At 43.3% G+C, this 21,618-nt stretch overlaps 1 protein-coding gene across 1 annotated transcript in view; it reads left to right on the forward strand.

The window, feature by feature from the left end:
• Window positions 1-21,618, forward strand: part of IPCEF1 (interaction protein for cytohesin exchange factors 1) — a 382,557-nt gene that overhangs the window by 325,733 nt on the left and 35,206 nt on the right. Inside the window, exons 6-7 of the mRNA XM_040430126.1 lie at window positions 6,317-6,388; window positions 15,955-16,016. Coding sequence (XP_040286060.1) covers window positions 6,317-6,388; window positions 15,955-16,016 — 134 coding nt within the window. The remainder of the gene's footprint in view (window positions 1-6,316; window positions 6,389-15,954; window positions 16,017-21,618) is intronic.

The following is a 21,618-nucleotide window of genomic DNA, read 5'->3' on the forward strand; positions in this document are numbered from 1 at the left end:
CTTGGAGGGTATACAGTTAATGCTTTGCAGTACAATGCTGCTCTCTCCCCTTCAGCTATTCTAGCTGGCTGGATCCCAAGGCCCGGATGCCTAAATGGTGGCTTTGATAGTTGGTATATAAATCCTTCCTCCAGTATTGGCTCTTGCTTTTATATTAAAGTCCCTCTGCTCATCAGGTTACTTATCTGAACTTGTGGTGCTGTTCCTGTTGTGGGGGAAGCTGCAGGTTTCTCCCAGGAGGCACATCTCTTCTACTGGGGTAATCTTCTGAGCTAACTGAGGCTCACTTTATCTACAGGCAGGCTAGAGTTCTTCACTAGCCTCCTGGTCGTAGCTAGCAGCCAGGGCTATCAAGCTGCATGTCAGGAGGAGGCCCTCAGCATATATCTGGCTGGTGCCTTCTCACTTCTGTCTCAACAGACTCCTGACTATGACCCAACTCCTCCCTGTCTGGGCCTGAACATTTATACTAGGGGCTCCCTATCTCCCTCTAGTGTCTAGGATGCCTAACTACACCCTAATAGGCCTGCTATGCATGACACAGGGGAAACATTGCATATAAAAGCACATAGAAAATACATTAAAGTACATAGTTAAATACAATATTACTGTCCCTTGTGAGCAGAAGTAACACGTGAACCAATTGACCCTTGTGTAGTGCCCACGCCTACCTAGTGGGACACTACATAAGCAGTCATCAGTGTGGGATGTGACCAAAGGACATCCACTTCTATGCTTTTCTGTGACTCTTCCAGTATCTCTGTTGCAATCTGCTGGTGACACTTCAAGCTCAGTGGCCACTTCCGTCTGAGAACACCCTGCTTGACTCCTTGCAATGGCGAGGTCCTGTTGATCAATTGTTAGGTGTTGTCTTGGTCTCATGATGTCAAAATGTGAACAGCATGATCAGGAGAACTCTTTAAATACCAATTCTAATTGAACCAGGACATTTATTGTGTGACTCATGGATCACACACCTGTTGTGAATTTTGCCATTAAGTTTCTTGTTATAGAACAGCCAGTTGTGCAAAAAGTACTGAACATTACAGTTGGACATGTGCATAATTTTTTTTTAGAGAAGGTCACATTAAGTTCACCTGTAAAGGTTAGAGTGCATTTTAAGTTCATCCTGAAATTTCACCCACAAGCCAAATATCCCTAAATTTTTTATGAGTAGTGTGTCATTATTAGATCGCTTATACCATAGACTGCACATGTAGATTATTGCAGTATATGGTAGTATTACAAAAGTTGATGAAAATGGTTTCCGTGATTCAGCAGGTCCTGCAAAGCCACAAATAATGAAGTAACAAATGTGCCGATGGTCATCTGCTACATACGATTTTTCACTATGCACTGAGCACTTTTGTTACTTCAATAAATGGACTTACTGAAGACAGGTGAGTGCCGTGGATTGTTTTCTTTTTCTTGAGATTGTGCCTGACTTTTTTCCATTGAGCACCACGGTTGTCTTTCACCTATTAACCCGTGTGCCTGGAGAGCTGGCATGGAGGTGGTGCTGACCGTTTATATTCTTTTGCTCAAAGCCACAAATAAGCAGTGTTCCAGGATTTTAATATTGATGGCCTAGCCTCAGGATAGGCCATTAATATCTGATTATTGGGCGACAGTTTTTTTTTTAAGTGTAATATTTTTAGAGATTTTAAAATAGTTTTAATAACTTTATTCAACAGGGTTTTTTGTTTTTTGTTTTGCATTTTTCCAGTCTCTGAATTTGAACCTGTGGTTGTTTGATTGCTTGTATTATATGCTGTATTACAGTATATAGGGATATTTACCACAGTCTATAACATCCTACCAGAGGCAGGATGTAATAGAGGGAGGAATATGGGAAGCCTGAGGGTCTTCATAAGACCTGGAGCCACCATGACAACTTCTTGGCACCCTGCATTTGGAGAAGTGGTGATCAGAGGACAAAGGGAGCTCTCTCCCTCTGTCTAACCACTTAGATGCTGCAGTCACTATTGAATTACCAGGACTGGAGTTATCTCTGAGTAGGGTGCGAACTGTGTAATGCAGCTGTCACCCATAAGCAATGGCACTGGCTGAGCTCTTGAGATCGCGACATCACTGTGGCACACAGTACAGCCTTGAGCAGCAGCTACATACACTCAGTGATAAATAGTTAGTCACTGAGTGCCAATGTTGCCGTAATACCTGGTAACGACACATGATGGATATATTTGTCATGCATGCATGGAGCATATATGGAGCAGATTCCAATAAAAAGAAAGACGGTCCAGCTTCACTGAAAAATACTTGAGGCTTTATTTAATCCCGTGCAGATAAAAACCAATATACAGCAATGCAGAAAATCGACCGGTTTCGGATCACTATAGATGTGGATCCTTAGTCATGATGTGCATCAGTAGGAGGGGAAGTCGAGACTAAATAGTGAACCACTGAGAACAGGTGATCGCAATCAGGTACAGGACACACCTCCTGATGACATCCTCCACAGATAAAGTGCATAACAATTACAACATGCCAAAAGACATAGAAAGTAAGATAAAATGTACAAATTACAATAATAAAAAAGAAGTAAAAATATTAGTAATGTAGATGGTATCATGACGCCTGTTCAATCCTGACGGTATCCGTGAGCCTAATTTGAAAATCCAAAAGCACTCACGATTGAGCAGCTTTTTCTTGTGATCACCGCCTCTGCTTGGTCTATTAACCCTCTCCACTCCTTGTACTGACATGCTATCTGTATTACCATTATGAACCGCAGCGAAATGCAAACTTGCGGCGGAAACATTATTTATTTTATTTACAGTATGTGTAGGATGACAGGATCCCGCATGCAGGATGGTGTTTCCTGCGGTTACTTTTCTATACGTGCGACTCTGTACACGGCCGCACATACTGTCCACAACATCCCCAGGGGTGAATATATTCACGCTTTGCGCAATTGCTCCTCTAGTGAAACCTGTATTGAAGAAATGAATACTGTCACCACCCGTCTCCTAGCCAGGAATTATCCCAGCAGACTTTTAAACCGATCCAGAAATATGGTTTCCACTATGTCTCGGGATAATCAAATTTTCCCAAACAATAAGCCCAAACTTGGTCATAAAGAGAAGCAAGTGATTTTTTCCACAAGTTATAGCTGTGAATACTCAGTAAGTAAATATGTAACATTGTCAAAAGACATTTTCATCTCCTCAAATATGACCAAGTCTGGGGTGATGTTGTAAAAAGCGGTGTTAAATGTGTTGCCCGACGTGCTGTTACTTTAGCTAATATGGTGAGCCCCTCTCTTTACCAGGATAAACCTGGGTCCCAGCCTACCTGGCTGAGACACATAGGTAATTTTAAATGTTGTGGACATAAAAAATGCACATGTTGCTCACATATGAGGATGGGCTCGCATATTTTGTCTACAAGTAATCACACTACTCACACTATTCAGCAATACATTAATTGCAACACCACATATGTGGTATATTGCATAACATGCTCTCTGTGTAATCTACAGTACGTCGGGTGCACATCAAACTGCTTAAAAGTTCGAATTTGCCGTCATATCTCTGATGTACCCCATGCTAAAATAAAAAATGTTTCCGCCGCAAGTTTGCATTTCGCTGCGGTTCATAATGGTAATACAGATAGCATGTCAGTACAAGGAGTGGAGAGGGTTAACAGACCAAGCAGAGGCGGTGATCACAAGAAAAAGCTGCTCAATCGTGAGTGCTTTTGGATTTTCAAATTAGGCTCACGGATACCGTCAGGATTGAACAGGCGTCATGATACCATCTACATTACTAATATTTTTACTTCTTTTTTATTATTGTAATTTGTACATTTTATCTTACTTTCTATGTCTTTTGGCATGTTGTAATTGTTATGCACTTTATCTGTGGAGGATGTCATCAGGAGGTGTGTCCTGTACCTGATTGTGATCACCTGTTCTCAGTGGTTCACTATTTAGTCTCGACTTCACCTCCTACTGATGCACATCATGACTAAGGATCCACATCTATAGTGATCCGAAACCGGTCGATTTTCTGCATTGCTGTATGTTGGTTTTTATCTGCACGGGATTAAATAAAGCCTCAAGTATTTTTCAGTGAAGCTGGACCGTCTTTCTTTTTATTGGAATCTGCTGTGCGCCTAAGGTTCAGGGCGAGGTCCGGGCTCCTGGCTTCCTGTGGATGAGCGCGACATTTTCCAGTGTTGCTCCATATATGGAGCAGCTCCCAAACTGAGCTCACCCCATACATGACAGGTGCCGGATTTGTAACACAGCTGACACCTGGCTGCACTGACCGTGATCAAAGATATCTCCCATCCAGTTCATTTAACTCCTCAGATGTCGCAGTCAATAGCTAATGCGGCATCTGAGAGGTTAGTCAGAGGGAAGGGGCTTCTCTGTCCCCAATCAAAGCACCCATAGGGAAATTATGGGGTTCTGATTGGGGTCCCAGGCTTGCTATAGGAAACTGCCTGCAGCAAAGATAATCGGCATGCAGTGAAAATCACATAGATTGCATTTATATATTATTGCAGTCGATGGAATAAGTGATCAGAAGTTCCCATATTCCCAAAAAGCACAGTATAAAAAATGTTTTTTAAAAATATATATAAACAAAAATATTTGAAAGTCAAATCATTTGTCACTTCCAATTTTCACATATAAAAAAATAACAATAAAATAACCATAATTGGTACCGCCATGTCTGAAAATGTCCAAACTATGAAAATAAAAAAACATTTATCATGTGTGGTGAATGCCGTAATGAAAAAAATATTTAAATTGCCGATTCACTATTTTTTGGTCAACTAACCCCCTACAAAAATTAATACAATTGACCAAAATTGTATGTATCCCAAAACGGTACCAATAAAAACGAAAGCCTTCTGTAGACAGAACTATAATATACCTCAATGCTTTACAATCAAAATCAAAGAGTTTTTAAGGGTTTTTTATTAGTACTAAACCATGTCAAAAATTAATTAAATTGGATACCAATGTAAAGCTAGTGAACTGCAGAATAAGTTTGACATGTCATTTTTAGCACACAGTAAATTCTGTAAAAATAAAACCCAAACCTAAGGCCTCTTTCACACGGGCGTCATGGATTTGGGCCGGATAAGATGCGGGTGCGTCGCGGGAACATGCGCGATTTTTCCATGCGAGTGCAAAACATTTTAATGCGTTTTGCACGCGCGTGAGAAAAATCGGCATGTTTGGTACCCAAACCCGAACTTATTCACAGAAGTTCGGGTTTGGGCTAGGTGTTGGGTAGATTGTATTATTTTCCCTTATAACATGGTTATAAGGGAAAATAACAGCATTCTTAATACAGAATGCTTAGTAAAATAGGGCTGGAGGGGTTAAAAAAATAAAATAAAAATTTAACTCACATTAATCCACTTGTTCGCACAGCCCGGCTTCTCTTCTTTCTTCTTTCTTCAGGACCTGGGTAAAGGACCTTTGATGACATCACTGCACTCATCACATGGTCCATCACATGATCCATCACCATGGTGATGATCATGTCACGGACCATGTGATGAGCGCAGTGACATCACCACAGGTCCTTTTCCTCCTGCACAGCAAGGAAGAAGAAAGAAGAGAAGCCGGGCTGTGCGAACATGTGGATTAAGGTGAGTTAAATTTAAAAAAAATTAACCCCTCCAGCCCTATTTTACTAAGCATTCTGTATTAAGAATGCTATTCTTTTCCCTTATAACCATGTTATAAGGGAAAATAATAATGATCGGGTCACCTCACGCATTGCACCCGCGCGGAAATCTCGCCCGTGTGAAAGAGGCCTAAAACATGGTGGGATTGCATATTTTTTTCCAATTTCACTCCACAACGAATTTTTTCCCATTTATCAGTACAAGATATGGTAAATTAAATGAAGTCATCACAATACAAGTTGTTTTGCTAAAAAAATAAGACATCTTATAACTATGTGAAATGATAATTAAAATGTTATGGCACTTGGAAAGCCGCAGAAAGGTAAAAACGAACAATGAAAATTGGCCTGGTCATTATGGGGTTAAAAGCATAGTGATAATAAAATCATCAAAATAATATTAATACATTTCCAGTGCAAGACATGGTAAATTAATGGTGCCTTTAAAATATATAACTTGTCCTGACCATGTCAACAAAAAATTAGGTAGGAAAACCAAAAACGCAAAAATGAAAATTGACTAGGTAATTAATGGGTTAAAACAGTTATAATAAAACCGCATTGATATATGGCAAAACTGTGTGGATTAATCTGTGACAGGCCGACTGAATAGATATATTTACGTCTTTTTTTTTCTTTTAAAGTGCTGTAAAGATCACTCATCCGAAGACCAAGGCCTTTTATTTTGCCGCTGAAAACAGAGAAGAGATGAATAAGTAAGTGTCAAGAACTATTCAACTATAATTGAACTATGTGTCATTTTCTCTAGTTTTCATTCTGAGCTATGCAGCCACAAATACAGTGTTGATTTTAGGACACCAGTCTCATATCAACTTGCTGGTCTATACGTGCCACCTGTCCAGTTGTATATTTGTCAGCCAAACCCTACTATCCTATTGACCTCAACCGTTTGTCTTTTCCAAGGACAGGGGAAGTAAAACTTGGAAGAAGTATTATTTGTAAATTTACTACTCTTGATGTGGTTGCCTTCTCTTTTAATAAGAACCTGTCACCACAAAATGCAGTGAAATCTTCAGGCAGCATGTTATAGAGCAGGAAGATCTGAGCCGATCGAAACTTGTGATTTATGCATTTAAAACTCTGGACCGTCATTTTAGGCGCCGGTCTTAATAACCCCTGTGCTGGCAGTAGATCTGCCGAAGTTATAAATCGGCGCCAGCCTCTACATAACTATAGTGCATCCACCTCCAGTCTAAATGTAAGCCATCTGGTTTTAATTTAGACCATTTTCTATACCTTAAACTGTCCCGTTTTATCCAGCTGATGAAACCCAACCCCCCACCCCCGTTTTAGATCCCTCTTTGGCAAATTTAGCAATTTTTTTAATTATTATTATTATTTTTTTCCTATTAATGATTCATCTGAATAAAAATGGATCTACTTTACTCCCTACTTCTGGAGAGCAACTGTACAATGAAGGTAAAACTAGCTTTATCATGCAAGTTTTCAACCACAAAAGTCTAATTTTTTAAATTATCCATCATATTTTGTATTTTTGACAAGTAGATTGGTGTACTGCCTTGATTGGAGTTCTCATGCTGGTAAATCCAGTTTAATGCTAGATTTTCTCCTTTTATCGAAAGTCGATGCGAGATATCACTACTTCTAGTTAAGTTAACTTCTTTTGTAAGGCTCCTGATCACCTACCTCTTCCTTTGCTTTATCTTACCATATATATTGTACAAAATATCCAGTCCTGTCCTATAAATACTCCAAAATAAAGATGAAATGTGCTGAAGACATAATACCTGTGACAATACAAATATAATACAATGATATCTGGTATAATGATATACAATAACACAAGAGATCGCTTGGAATCTGCGATTTATAAGGAATTATGAATCGCCTGGCCATCACAGGCGCAAACCGGATACATATTTGTGTCCCGGTGGCCAAGATGAACATGCCCATGGTCTTACTTTGGTGGTGGGATGTCAGGGAAGGGAGATATACATATCTCCCCACAGAAACCAAATAATGGTACCATGTTTGGACTCTATTTGTAGCCAGGCGGATCTGTTAGTCCCAGAACTATCCCCCTGTGACGTTCTGGTCTGGAGCTATGGGCCCTAATGGGTTTTGTGGGTTCTTGGCTGCCAGCCCAGAAGAGGAGGAGGTGATCGTTCCCAGAGGAGGGAAAAGGAGGGGCCGGCTACAGTTTAAAAGGCTTGTGCTAGCAAGCAGGCGTGTCTTTTTTCTGAAGGAGGGTCACATCGTGCCATGTGTTTAGAGGGACCTGCAACCAGCTGACATCACTGCCCTCCATGTGGACTAACCATAACCCATGGGAACCTTCATCTACCCGGTAACTGACTTGAACTCTGTGTAATCCTGTTTGTACCATATTACCTGTATTTGTAACCTCAGACCACTGTATATATTCTTAGTGTATATTGTGTTATCTAGCGTGCCCTTAAGGCGATTAAATATATAATTTAATCTTGTGCTGTCTTGTATCTCAATCACGAATCCCCACGTCCGTGTTTCAGCCTAGTTATAAGCTACTGCGGGTTGGTTTCTCACCCTATATAATCCCGTTAGCGGACCGGGCTTATATCAAACAAGAAGCTTATGGCAGATTACCCGGGCTGAGAAAGCGCTGTTTTACTGCCGCAGTGAAAAGGCTCTCTCAGCTTGTTGCCTCTCTGTGCCCGCGTTGACAGGAGGTATTTGTGTATACTGTACCAAGTTGACCTTACATGCTCCTCCAGGAGGGCGTAACGTCACATCTTGGTAACCAGGGACCATACCGCGTCTCGTGAGCTCGACATAGTTGACGTCAAGTGGGCACGAGAGGTGGTAGCCATCACACTGACAATCTACAATTACCTTTCATGAGAGGAGATTGCTTACTATACAGTCTGTGAATGTTAACTTGGATTCTGTATTAACACTTTATATCAATTGCTGAATATCTGTCAAAGGGGCTATCCCAAGAATTACAAAATATTATAGTAATGCACTCCAGTATTTTAAAGAACATAATTCCAACTGTGAAGCATGGAAGTGGAAGGATCATGTTGTGGGCGTGCTTTGCTACAGTAAGGACTGGCACATTTCACAAAATGTATGGCATTATTGTTATGATGGAGCCTTGTGTCCACTGCCTTCCCACTCCTCTGGGCTCCTCACTCATCCTCCTGCCACTGCTTCACCTTCTTCCTGACAGCTGTTGGTCCTCCTTTGCCCACCTATAGCGGACTCAGTCGACGGAGCTCTGTGTACCCGTTTGTAGGCACAGCCTGTGCTGGTCATCTAGCCCTCCCAAATTGTTCCCTAGGGTGCGTGCTCACTAACTGTTAGAGGGCCAGTGCAACCCTAAACTTGGATACCTATAGACTGGCCACCTCTGTGGAGAGGTTCCTGAGCTTTAGATGTTCTAAGTTGCTAGTCCTAGTGAAGGAGTGATGTTCTATTTGACTGCCCAGTGTTCTTACCTATGCTCATTTATTGACTCTTACCCTCCACTGCCTGTCCTGACTACTGCTTATTTACTATGTTAACCCTAAGATGCCTGTCCTCACCTCTAACTTGTTTCATGGATATGCATGAACTCTGCCTGCCCAGACCTCTACCTGTTTCCTTACTATGAGTTTTGTCTGATCCCTCGTTGCTTCATATTGGTGTCTCTGACCCCCGTGGGTAAGCTGCCAACTACACCGGGACTATTCCAAAAAGTGGCAGCCTGGTGGCTCACCTGCAGTGAAGGCCAAATCCCTGTGTAGGGATTAAAGGGTGAAAATCTTAAGTCAAACCAGTTACAGTGGATATAGAAAGTCTACACACCCCTGTTAAAATGTCAGGTTTCTGTGCTGTAAAAAAAAAAAGAGACAAAGATAAATCATTTCAGAACTTTTTCCACCTTTAATGTGACCTATAAACTGTACAACTCAATTCAAAAACAAACTGAAATCTTTTACATGGAGGGAAGAAAACAAAAAAAATATATAATATGGTTGCATAAGTCTGCACACCCTCTTATAACTGGGGATGTACCTGTGTTCAGAATTAAGCAATCACATTCAAAATCATGTTAAATAGGAGTCATCATTTAAAGTGCCTCTTATTAACCTCAAATAAAGTTCAGCTGCTCTAGTTGGTCTTTCCTGAAATTTCCTTAGTGGCATCCCATAGCAAAAGCCATGGTCCACAGAGAGGTTCCAAAGCATCAGAGGGATCAAATTGTTAAAAGGTATCAGTCAGGAGAAGGGTACAAAATAATTTCCAAGGCATTAGATATACCATGGGCTAGAACGGCAAGACGAAAGCCTTTTCTTACGAAGAAAAACATCCAAGCCAGGCTTCATTTTGCAAAAACACATCTGAAGTCTCCAAAAAGCATGTGGGAAAAGGTGTTATGGTCTGATGAAACCAAGGTTGGACTTTATGTCCATAATTCCAAAAGATATGTTTGGCGCAAAAACAACGCTGCACATCACCAAAAGAACACCATCCCCACAGTGAAGCATGGTGGTGGCAGCATCATGCTTTGGGGCTGTTTTTCTTCAGCTGGAACTGGGGCCTTAGTTAAGCTAGAGGGAATTATGAACAGTTCCAAATAACAGTCAATATTGGCACAAAACCGTTTGACATTTGAAAGGCACTTCTGAGATGACAGAAAAAAAATCTGAAGTAAATCATTGTCTCCAATCTTATCTAGCGTGCCCTTAAGGCGATTAAATATATAATTTAATCTTGTGCTGTCTTGTATCTCAATCACGAATCCCCACGTCCGTGTTTCAGCCTAGTTATAAGCTACTGCGGGTTGGTTTCTCACCCTATATAATCCCGTTAGCGGACCGGGCTTATATCAAACAAGAAGCTTATGGCAGATTACCCGGGCTGAGAAAGCGCTGTTTTACTGCCGCAGTGAAAAGGCTCTCTCAGCTTGTTGCCTCTCTGTGCCCGCGTTGACAGGAGGTATTTGTGTATACTGTACCAAGTTGACCTTACATGCTCCTCCAGGAGGGCGTAACGTCACATCTTGGTAACCAGGGACCATACCGCGTCTCGTGAGCTCGACATAGTTGACGTCAAGTGGGCACTAGAGGTGGTAGCCATCACACTGACAATCTACAATTACCTTTCATGAGAGGAGATTGCTTACTATACAGTCTGTGAATGTTAACTTGGATTCTGTATTAACACTTTATATCAATTGCTGAATATCTGTCAAAGGGGCTATCCCAAGAATTACAAAATATTATAGTAATGCACTCCAGTATTTTAAAGAACATAATTCCAACTGTGAAGCATGGAAGTGGAAGGATCATGTTGTGGGCGTGCTTTGCTACAGGAAGGACTGGCACATTTCACAAAATGTATGGCATTATTGTTATGATGGAGCCTTGTGTCCACTGCCTTCCCACTCCTCTGGGCTCCTCACTCATCCTCCTGCCACTGCTTCACCTTCTTCCTGACAGCTGTTGGCCCTCCTTTGCCCACCTATAGCGGACTCAGTCGACGGAGCTCTGTGTACCCGTTTGTAGGCACAGCCTGTGCTGGTCATCTAGCCCTCCCAAATTGTTCCCTAGGGTGCGTGCTCACTAACTGTTAGAGGGCCAGTGCAACCCTAAACTTGGATACCTATAGACTGGCCACCTCTGTGGAGAGGTTCCTGAGCTTTAGATGTTCTAAGTTGCTAGTCCTAGTGAAGGAGTGATGTTCTATTTGACTGCCCAGTGTTCTTACCTATGCTCATTTATTGACTCTTACCCTCCACTGCCTGTCCTGACTACTGCTTATTTACTATGTTAACCCTAAGATGCCTGTCCTCACCTCTAACTTGTTTCATGGATATGCATGAACTCTGCCTGCCCAGACCTCTACCTGTTTCCTTACTATGAGTTTTGTCTGATCCCTCGTTGCTTCATATTGGTGTCTCTGACCCCCGTGGGTAAGCTGCCAACTACACCGGGACTATTCCAAAAAGTGGCAGCCTGGTGGCTCACCTGCAGTGAAGGCCAAATCCCTGTGTAGGGATTAAAGGGTGAAAATCTTAAGTCAAACCAGTTACAGTGGATATAGAAAGTCTACACACCCCTGTTAAAATGTCAGGTTTCTGTGCTGTAAAAAAAAAGAGACAAAGATAAATCATTTCAGAACTTTTTCCACCTTTAATGTGACCTATAAACTGTACAACTCAATTCAAAAACAAACTGAAATCTTTTACATGGAGGGAAGAAAACAAAAAAAATATATAATATGGTTGCATAAGTCTGCACACCCTCTTATAACTGGGGATGTACCTGTGTTCAGAATTAAGCAATCACATTCAAAATCATGTTAAATAGGAGTCATCATTTAAAGTGCCTCTTATTAACCTCAAATAAAGTTCAGCTGCTCTAGTTGGTCTTTCCTGAAATTTCCTTAGTGGCATCCCATAGCAAAAGCCATGGTCCACAGAGAGGTTCCAAAGCATCAGAGGGATCAAATTGTTAAAAGGTATCAGTCAGGAGAAGGGTACAAAATAATTTCCAAGGCATTAGATATACCATGGGCTAGAACGGCAAGACGAAAGCCTTTTCTTACGAAGAAAAACATCCAAGCCAGGCTTCATTTTGCAAAAACACATCTGAAGTCTCCAAAAAGCATGTGGGAAAAGGTGTTATGGTCTGATGAAACCAAGGTTGGACTTTATGTCCATAATTCCAAAAGATATGTTTGGCGCAAAAACAACGCTGCACATCACCAAAAGAACACCATCCCCACAGTGAAGCATGGTGGTGGCAGCATCATGCTTTGGGGCTGTTTTTCTTCAGCTGGAACTGGCACAAAACCGTTAGACATTTGAAAGGCACTTCTGAGATGACAGAAAAAAAATCTGAAGTAAATCATTGTCTCCAGTCTTAGGGCTCGTTCACACGAATGTATTTTGCGTTCCGTATACGGGCCGTTTTCTGCATTCCGCATACGGTCTGTATACGGAACTATTCATTTCAATAGGTCCGTAAAAGATGCGGATAGCACTCTGTGTGCTGTCCGCATCCGTTGCTCTGTCTCGTGGCCCCACAAAAATTATGAGTCCTGTCCTATTCTTGTCTGTTTTGCGGACAAGAATAGGCATTTCTATAATGGGCCTACTGTTTCGTTCAGCAAATTGCGGAAGGCACATGGGCGGCATCCGTTTTTTGCGGATCTGCAATTTGTGGACTGCAAAAAATGGCACGGTCGTGTTAACAAGCCCTTATTTTGACATTTGACATTCTTGATCCCAACTGACCTAAGAGAGGGAATGTATACTAATATACTATATGTTATCTATTGGTCAGCCATGCAGCCAAAACTTTAAAACCACTTGCCTAATATTGTGAAGTTGACCCTCAACACACCAAAACTACTCAGACCCATTGAGGCGAGTGCAGGGACCCAGTGGTTCATTGATACAGGTTTAAAAACTGTAAGATTATGTTTTTTTTTTCTTTTTTGTTTTCTCCTGATGGCTAGGTATATGGGGTTAATAGTTCGCCCTAGATGCAGTTTCTATTTGGGAACAGTTCCACCTCCCCTTCTAGACAGGCGGTTAGTTAGACAGAATAAGAGTGCTACTACATGACACAATGGTGCTGTGTTTTTTGTGCGCCAAAAAAAGTACCTAAAAAACAAATGCAACAGACCTGTGTTCATGGTGTGTTTTCTTCAAGCAAAAGGAAAACACACAGAAAAACTGAATTACAATAATTACATAATAGAGTTACATTAAGGTAATTTAAGTTTGCTGTGTGTTTTCTCATTGCTGGAAGAAAAACACACCATAAATGCAGGTATGTTGTTGCAAAAACTGCATGCATTTTTTATCCACACCAAAAATGCAGCACTATAGTGATATGTGAAAGCACCCTAAGACAGAGTGGTCTAAAATAATCAAGAAAATGAGCAGCTTTAGGAATTGCAGTGACCAACAAGCAGCAGGGTAAAAAGTAGACAGAACCATGTGGCATCTTCAGAGGAAGTGGAGATTTCCTTTATTCTGGATGGTTAAGCAGCCATATAGAGGGACTATGAATGATACACCTTCTGAATGTGTCCTGTAGAATCTGGCACCAACATGTTAGCATACATAGATTTGACATGTTTTGCAGCACATTCCACAGATGCTCAATTGAATTGAGTTCTGGAAAATGTGGAGGCCACGTCAACTCCTTGAACTCTCTATCAAGTTGCTCAAAGCTATGCTGACCAATTTTTGCAGTGTGACATGGTTGCATTATTCTTTTGAAAAAGGTCACTGCCATTAAGAAATACTGTTGCCATGAAAGGTTGTTCTTGGTCTGTGACAATGTTTAATTCGATGGAATGTGTCAAAGTAACATCCACATAAAATCTAGGACCTATGATTTCCCAGCAGAACATCATAGTGCATCAGTTGGCTTGCCTGCTTTTCATAATGCATCCTGGTGCCATCTTTTTCCCAAGTAAGCAACATAACATCACCATCATATAAAAAAAAAAGTGACTCATCAGACCACGCCAACTTCTTCCTTTCCTCCATGTTCCAAGTTCTGATTCACACATGCTCATTGTTGGTGCTTTCAGTGGTAATCAAGGAAAAGCATGGGTACCCTGATTGGTCGACAGATACATGACAGATATGCAAAAAGCTGCAATGTCAGCATTAACTTTGTCAGCAACAGTTGCTACAGTTGCTCTCCTGTGAGATCGAACCAAACAAGCCAGCCTTCACTTCCAATGAGTATCAATTAGCCTATGCATCATTGTTGCCAGTAGGTAGTAACCTCCAGGAACACCCCACAAGAACTGCTGTTCTGGAGATGTTTTGACCCAGTTGTCGAGTGATCAAGTGATTGTCTAGACCTTGTCAAATTCACTCAGATCCTTATGCTTGTCCATTTTTCCAGCTTTCAACGCCTCAAATTTAAGAAATCTGTCACAGTCGTTACCTCTGGCTGTGACCTTCCGTCCTTGCTCGTTCGGCGCTCCTCGCTGAAGTTTCGTTCCTGTGTTATTTGTGATTCTTTATGGGTTAACTCCCCTGTGTGCCTATTAGGAGTTAATCCTCTCTGTCTGCTCCATGGGTGTGGCTTCTCTGCTGCACCCATGGAACCTGTACATAAGGCTGAGGTTTCCTCAGTTCTGTGTCAGCTCTCCTGGTGTGTGTTGTCTTGTCCTGCTCCTGTTTGTACTCACTCTCCCATGCTGCTGACCCATGGGATCCGTGTCTGTCTGTCTGTGCGTGCTCTGTGGGTTTCCTACTTGTTCATTCCTGTCCTCTTTGATGTCCTCTTTCCTGTGTTTCTGTTATCTGTTCTGCCAGTTATGTACTCCTGCTTGTGTTATTAGTTGCCCTGTTTGTATTTGCCTGTCTATGTTATGTATGCCTATGTGGCAGCCTGGTGGCCGTTTCGCCAGTAGATCTGGCTTCTTCCCCGGAAGAAGCCAGATCTACTGGCGAAACGGCGTTGGGTCAGGAGTCGGCCGAGAGATCTTTGCACCAGTCAGGGTATGTTTATACTTTGTCCTTTTCATTCCAACCTCAATCTCCACAATTGCCTCCATTGCACTTTGTTTGGGGCGTTGCTGCTATGAGGTTTTGAGATATGCTTTTTCAGCTAGCATTCTTTTTTCCCTGTCATTTCGTGCACTGATCTCCCGGCCTCTCCTTGGGTCCTGCTACTCATCTGTGTGTCCCGCCTTGTGCTGCCTGTTTTATTATATATGTATGTATTGTTTATATGTTTATATATACTTACAATAAAGTTTTTTGGATCTTCATACATATGTAAGTTAGTTTTATTCATTTTTTGGGTGATTGAAGTCAAGGGGGCAGCGGCAAGGTAACTGCGCTTATGCCCGACAGCTGCGCTTATGCCTGACAGCGCTTATGCCCGACAGCCGGCTGGCTTTGCCAAACAGCCAGCTGTCAGTCATAGCGGAGGGGCAGGGAAGGGGGCGCGGTTACCTTCACTTGAAGCAAGGAGGCCGCTGCCCCCTTGACTTCAAGCCTGACTGGAAAATAGCACGGATGGAGGATAAAATATCGTTTTTCATACATCTGCCTCATCAGAATGCAGTAAGAAAATCATCATTCGAAACTCACTGCCGGCTACTTCAAGATACTGCTGGCGGTTTTGGGATGGGTTTTGCCGCTGACAGGTTCCCTTTAAATTGTATTAGAACGTTGTACTCTTCTGTTTTCAGCAGGTAATGACGCATTTTATAACACTGTTTTTACATGTTGCAGTCAGTATATAAACATGTACAACTACCATACTCTCATTTTTGGAACCTTTCTTTTCAGATGGCTAAATAAACTAGGCCTTGCTGTAATTACTCATCCAATAAAAGATAAAAAAGATGAAGGTAATTACAATATTGTTTAATGGGTAAATGTAAGACGGTTTTATTTCTACTGTAGCTGTATGCCGATTGACCTATATTAAAGGATAACTGTCACATTTAGACCCTAATTTCAATTTTCATATATGTAGTGATATTCCAGAATCAGTTACTATTAGACTGACTTACCCCATATTTAATAAGCTCTCCTCCTCCGGCTGCCCCTGTCAGCATTTCAAATCCCGCGCCTGTCTTCATTTGGCGCAGGCGCTCTGAGAGAAGGAGGCTCGCCTCCTCAGCAATCCCTCAGTGCGCCTACGCCGATGACGTCTTCTCTTTCGATGACGTCATCGGCGCAGGCGCATTGAGGGAGTGCTGAGGAGGCGAGCGTCCTCCTCTCAGTGTGCCTGCTCCGAATTAAGACAGGCGCGGGATTTGAAATGCTGACAGGGCCAGCCGGAGGAGGAGAGCGCTTGCTGGCCCTGTCAATCAACAGGAGGAGGGGCGGTTTTTTGCGGCGTCTACCAGCAAGTAGACGCCCTACTTGCTGGTAGTGAAGTGATTTGCATATTTTAAAAGATCGATTTTTAAGGAAAAGAAGCCACAGACAAAGGTAAGAGCCCTATATAGGGAATAGTCGTTAAATAAGGATTTTAACAAGCCCAAAAAAAAAATATGTGTTTTGGGGGTGACAGAAGCCCTTTAAAAAATCAGGCCTGTTCAGCTTGAAAAAAAGTCCATGTGTGGTCAGTGCAAAGAACTGGAACAGGATTTCTTTATTCCAATAACTTTACGGAGAACCAGGGGACATTCATTATATGTGGAGGAAAGGCAATTTAGGAATGGGTTCATTACAGTTAGGCTCATGCACATGGCTGTGTCTGTAATGTTGAATTGATCCACAAACAATGGATACAAAAAAAATGGATACTTTTCAGGTGCATTCTGCATTTTTCTCACACTCATCAATAGAAAGAACTATTCTTGTCTGCAATATGGACAAAAATAGGACATATTCTAGAATCTGCAAAAAAAAGTAAGTGTGCATGGCCCAATAGAAATGAATGGGTTAGTGTGTTATCTGCAAAAAATATTTTTAGCACAGATATGAAAAATACGGTTATGTGCATGAGGTGTTAGTCAAATGGAATGTCCTACCCAAGAGGTAGTAATGGCAGATACAAGCTCAGCATTTAAAGTGCTAGAAGAACTTGATGGACCTGTGTCTTTTTTTCACCTTGCTGTAGTTAACTATATAATTAGAGATGAGCGAATCGAAGTGGAATTCGATCTGAATTTCAGGAAAAATTTGATTTGCACCGAACCCGAATTTCCTCACGCTTCGTGGTAATGAATCGCATTTTTTCCTAAAATGGCTGCTGCACATGTTAGGACATGGAGCAAAGAACTCTGGGAATGAGGGATCACCCACAATGCCACAGCCCTATAAATAGCCTCAGCCATCTTGGATTTAGCCATTTTCAAGTGTGCTTAGTGCAGGGAAAGACGTGACAGGTGCTAGGTAAAGTGGTAGAAAAGACTTTTTTTAGGCTGAATAGAAGTTAAGGGAAAGATCATTAGGAATGTAGGGAAAGAATAAGAAGAAATGATTCCACACTATAAAAGAAAAACAGGGTCCAATACAGGAGTGTACAGCCTGGGTAATAGAAGCAATTCTATTACACCTTGCTGCACTGACTGGGGATCCAAATTGCCGTTATACTGCTGCTTTTAGGTTTGCAATAGATTATACCTCTGTAATTCCAGCAAACCTTGCTTGTTATTGGGGTGCAAGTGCTGTGTGATACAGCCATTAACATGGTGTATTACTAGGAAATATTTGTACATTTTATTAGCCGTTGTGCGGTGCAGTTATATGTTCTAAAGCATTTTTTGTGGTGTATTAGTGGAAAAAAGTATTATTAGCCGTTCAGCGGTGCAGTTATATGTTCTGAAGCCTTTTTTGTGGTGTATTAGTGGGGAAAAAAGGGCTTATTTGCCATTCATCGGTGCAGTTATATGTTCTAAAGCCTTTTTTGTGGTGTATTAGTGGAAAAAAAAGTCTTATTAGCTGTTCATCGGTGCTGTTATATGTTCGAAAGCCTTTTTTGGGGTGTATTAGTGGAAAAAAAGGGCTTATCCTTTGTGCGGTGAAGTGACAAAATTAAAGTCTTTTTTAGGGTGTATTAGTGGGAAAAAAAAGTCTTATTAGCTGTTGTGCGGTGAAGTGACAAAATTACAGCTTTTTTGGGGGTGTATTAGTGGGAAAAAAAGGCTTGTTAGCCGCTGTGCGGAGAAGTGACAAAATTACTGCCTTTTTGGGGGTGTATTAATTTCCTTTTTATTTATTTATAAGATATAACAGTATGTCAGACAGAGAAGTGACAGGCCCTGCACAGGGGTTGGGAAGAGTCCTAAATGCTTGTGTTGCAGGCACAGGTTGCAGCAGAGTAAGGGGGCGTGGCAGCAAGGGTCACTTCGAGAGGCCTGAGCACCCGGTGTCATCTAGCGGTTGTGTCTTGACCAGCAACCCAGCGTTGCTTGAATGGTTTACTCGGTCATCTACTTCGTCCCAAGTGACATCAGACACCCCCAGCCAAGAGTTGGTGAGTTCGTCAGACACAACCCTTAGTTGGCATCGGCCGGGAGCAGGCCCTGTGCCCTCACCTGTTCTCAACCTGCCTCTGTTCTTTTCTGTTCCCTCAGTCAGACAAGTATTATATGCTGTTGGCTCAGCTCCACTATACAGTGAGGACGAGCTACTAGAGGACAGTCAGCAGCTATTACCCAGCCAAGATCTGGAGGAGACATCCGCCGCTTCCTCCGGTAGGCTGGCAAGTAGTGATGAGGAAAGTGCGTGGGAGCTGGTGTTGCAAGTGGTCAGGCTCCTGGCTCAAAGACCATTGAGGAGGATATCAGTGACGTGCAGACAGTACTCAATGATGATATAGCCCATCGCAATTGGGAGCCGGGTGACGAAGGAGCTTCATCATCATCGGGAGAAGAGGGTGGCAGCTTGCGCGTGAGGCAGCGGGGGAGCCAGCAAGTCGGTAGCATGGCCGGGAGTCAGCAGGGTGGCAGCAGTGGGAAGTCGGGAGACAAACATGCCTGGAGTAGACCACCCACTTCGCAGAAGCATACCTGCCCGGAAAGTAGTGGTGCACGGGTTCACAGAGGTAGTGGCCGTAGCAGTCAATCAGTGGGGTAAAATCATCTACTCGGTGGTGTGGCAGTTTTTTGCTAAGCCGCCTGAGGAGGTGAACAAGGCTATTTGCCGAATATGTGGGCAGAAGGTGAAGCGTGGCCATGGTGCCAATGTTGGCACCACGGCCCTGCATCAACATATGTAGCATCACCATAAAGTAGCCTGGGAGAACTGTGCCTCCGATACGGTGGTCCAGCCTGCCACAGCAACCGCTACATCACCCAGTGGCATTCACCTGATTTCAGGCAGTCGAGGCTCCACCACCTCAGCCGAAGGGAGCTGTCTGTCCTTCCCATCATCTACTGGTCCTGATGCTCCTGCTCCTTGACCTCCTACTCCTCGTCACTCATTTTGTCAGCAGTCGATCACCGAAGCGATTGCCAAGAGACAGCAATACGCGTGTGGTCATCCTATGGCACAGAAGCTGAACGTGCTCCCCGCCAAGTTGTTGGTACTGCAGTCCCTCCCTTTCCAAGTAGTGGATTCTGCACCTTTCAGAGAAATGATGGCATGTGCCGAGCTGAGGTGGAGAGTCCCAAGCCATCATTTCTTTGCGAAAAAGGCAGTACCTGCCCTGCATAAATGTGTAGAACAGAAGGTGGGCCAGTCCTTGAGCCGCATGGGCAGGGCACGGCGGTGTCATGCTGTTCTACACCTCATTTGCCTGGGTGAAAGGAGTGACACAGGGGAGGAACTCCTCCATGTTCTTCATCAAGAAATCAAATCCCGGTTTTCTCCACAACAACTTAAAATCGGAACCATGGTGACCGACAAACGGAACAACATGGTGTCGGAGCTACATCAAAGAGGGCTGAGCCATGCACCCTGCATGGCGCAGGTGTTAAATCTGGTTGTCAAGCGGTTCCTGAAGTCTTCCACCCATCTGCAAGTCATCCTAAAAATGACCAGGAAACTTTGCATGCACTTCAGCCACTCATACACCACCAAGCACACCCTCCTTGAGCTGCAGCAGCAGAATGGCATCCTCCAACAAAGGCTGATATGTGATGTTTCCACCCGTTGGAATGATTTCTTGATGATCCAAGTGGACAAGAGTACTCCCCTGTGTAACTTCAATGTCAGCCAGTGGCAGCTCATAAGTGACACCTGCCGTTTGCTCAGGCCCTTTGACGATGCCACGTTATTTTTCAGTCACCAGGACTACAGGATGAACAACATCATTCCACTGCTTCATATCCTGTAACAGATGCTGGTAAATCTGGCTGGTCAGGGGACTGGAGACGTGGCGCCTACATATCACGGCCACATGAGCCCTGTGGGGGCTGAACTGAAGGAGGAGGACATTGGAGCACAAGCAATGTGTAGCGAAATTAGTGGTTTTTCTACACAGGTGACAGGAGAGAAGGAGCAGGAGCAGCCAGAGGTGCAAGAGGGAGATCAGAAAGACGAGGCAAATGACCCAGGCACACCGCAGTATGCAGTGTAGATGGAGGCAGGGAGTCCCTCCGAGTCACTTGCACAAATGGCCCGCTGCATGCTCACTTGCTTGTGTATTGACAGCTGAATTGTCACCATTCAGCAGAGGGATGACTTCTGGCTCTCCACCTTGTTGGACCCTCACTACTGGTCCAAAATGGGGGCCTTTTTTACACCTGCTGAGAGGGAGGACAAACTGAACTACTATAGAGACTTCCTATGTAGTCAGTTGGTTGTTGCCTATCTGCGCCATTATCCATCCTCTCGTAGGTGTGGTGTGGCGGGGAAGGGGGGGGGGTAGAAGCAGTACCAGCTCTGTGAGCAGTAGCTCGAGTCTAGAGTCGCTGATGAGCAGCTTTCTTCACTCTCCTAGTGAAGAAACTACTCACCAGCAGCTAGACCTGGAGCAGAACCTGAACCAGCAGGTGGTGGCATATTTGGACAGCACCCTGCCACCCCACATCGAATATCCGCTGGACTATTGGGCAGCCAAACTGTCCGAGTTTGCCCAGGAAAAGCTGTCCTGCCCAGCTAGTAGTGTTGCATCAGAGTGGGTGTTTAGAGCAGCGGGGGACATAGTCACCCCAGGGAGAACTCGCCTGTCCACCCAAAATGTGGAGAGATTGACCTTTGTCAAGATGAATCAGGCATGGATCAGCCAGGATTTCCAACCACCAATGCCCAATGCATCAGATTAGATCCATGCTGCCTCACCCAAACCTTGACAAAAGAGATCGGTTTCTTCTGGCTAGCTGCCTAAGCTACTATTCTGATTGCCACCAACTCCCCACTCTGTCACCAGGTCTCTCTGTGGTCTCCTGATGTTGGTGCCACCTCACCACTCAGGTCTCCTCATGCTGCTGTTGCCACCTCCACACTATGTCACCTTGCCACTCTGTGGTCTCCTCATACTGCTGCCAACTCACAACTATGTCTCTGGGCCACTCTGTGGTCTCCTCATGCTGCTGCCACCTCCACACTATG

The sequence above is a fragment of the Bufo bufo genome, chromosome 4 (assembly GCF_905171765.1).
Source record: "Bufo bufo chromosome 4, aBufBuf1.1, whole genome shotgun sequence".
In the NCBI taxonomy this organism is placed as follows: domain Eukaryota; kingdom Metazoa; phylum Chordata; class Amphibia; order Anura; family Bufonidae; genus Bufo; species Bufo bufo.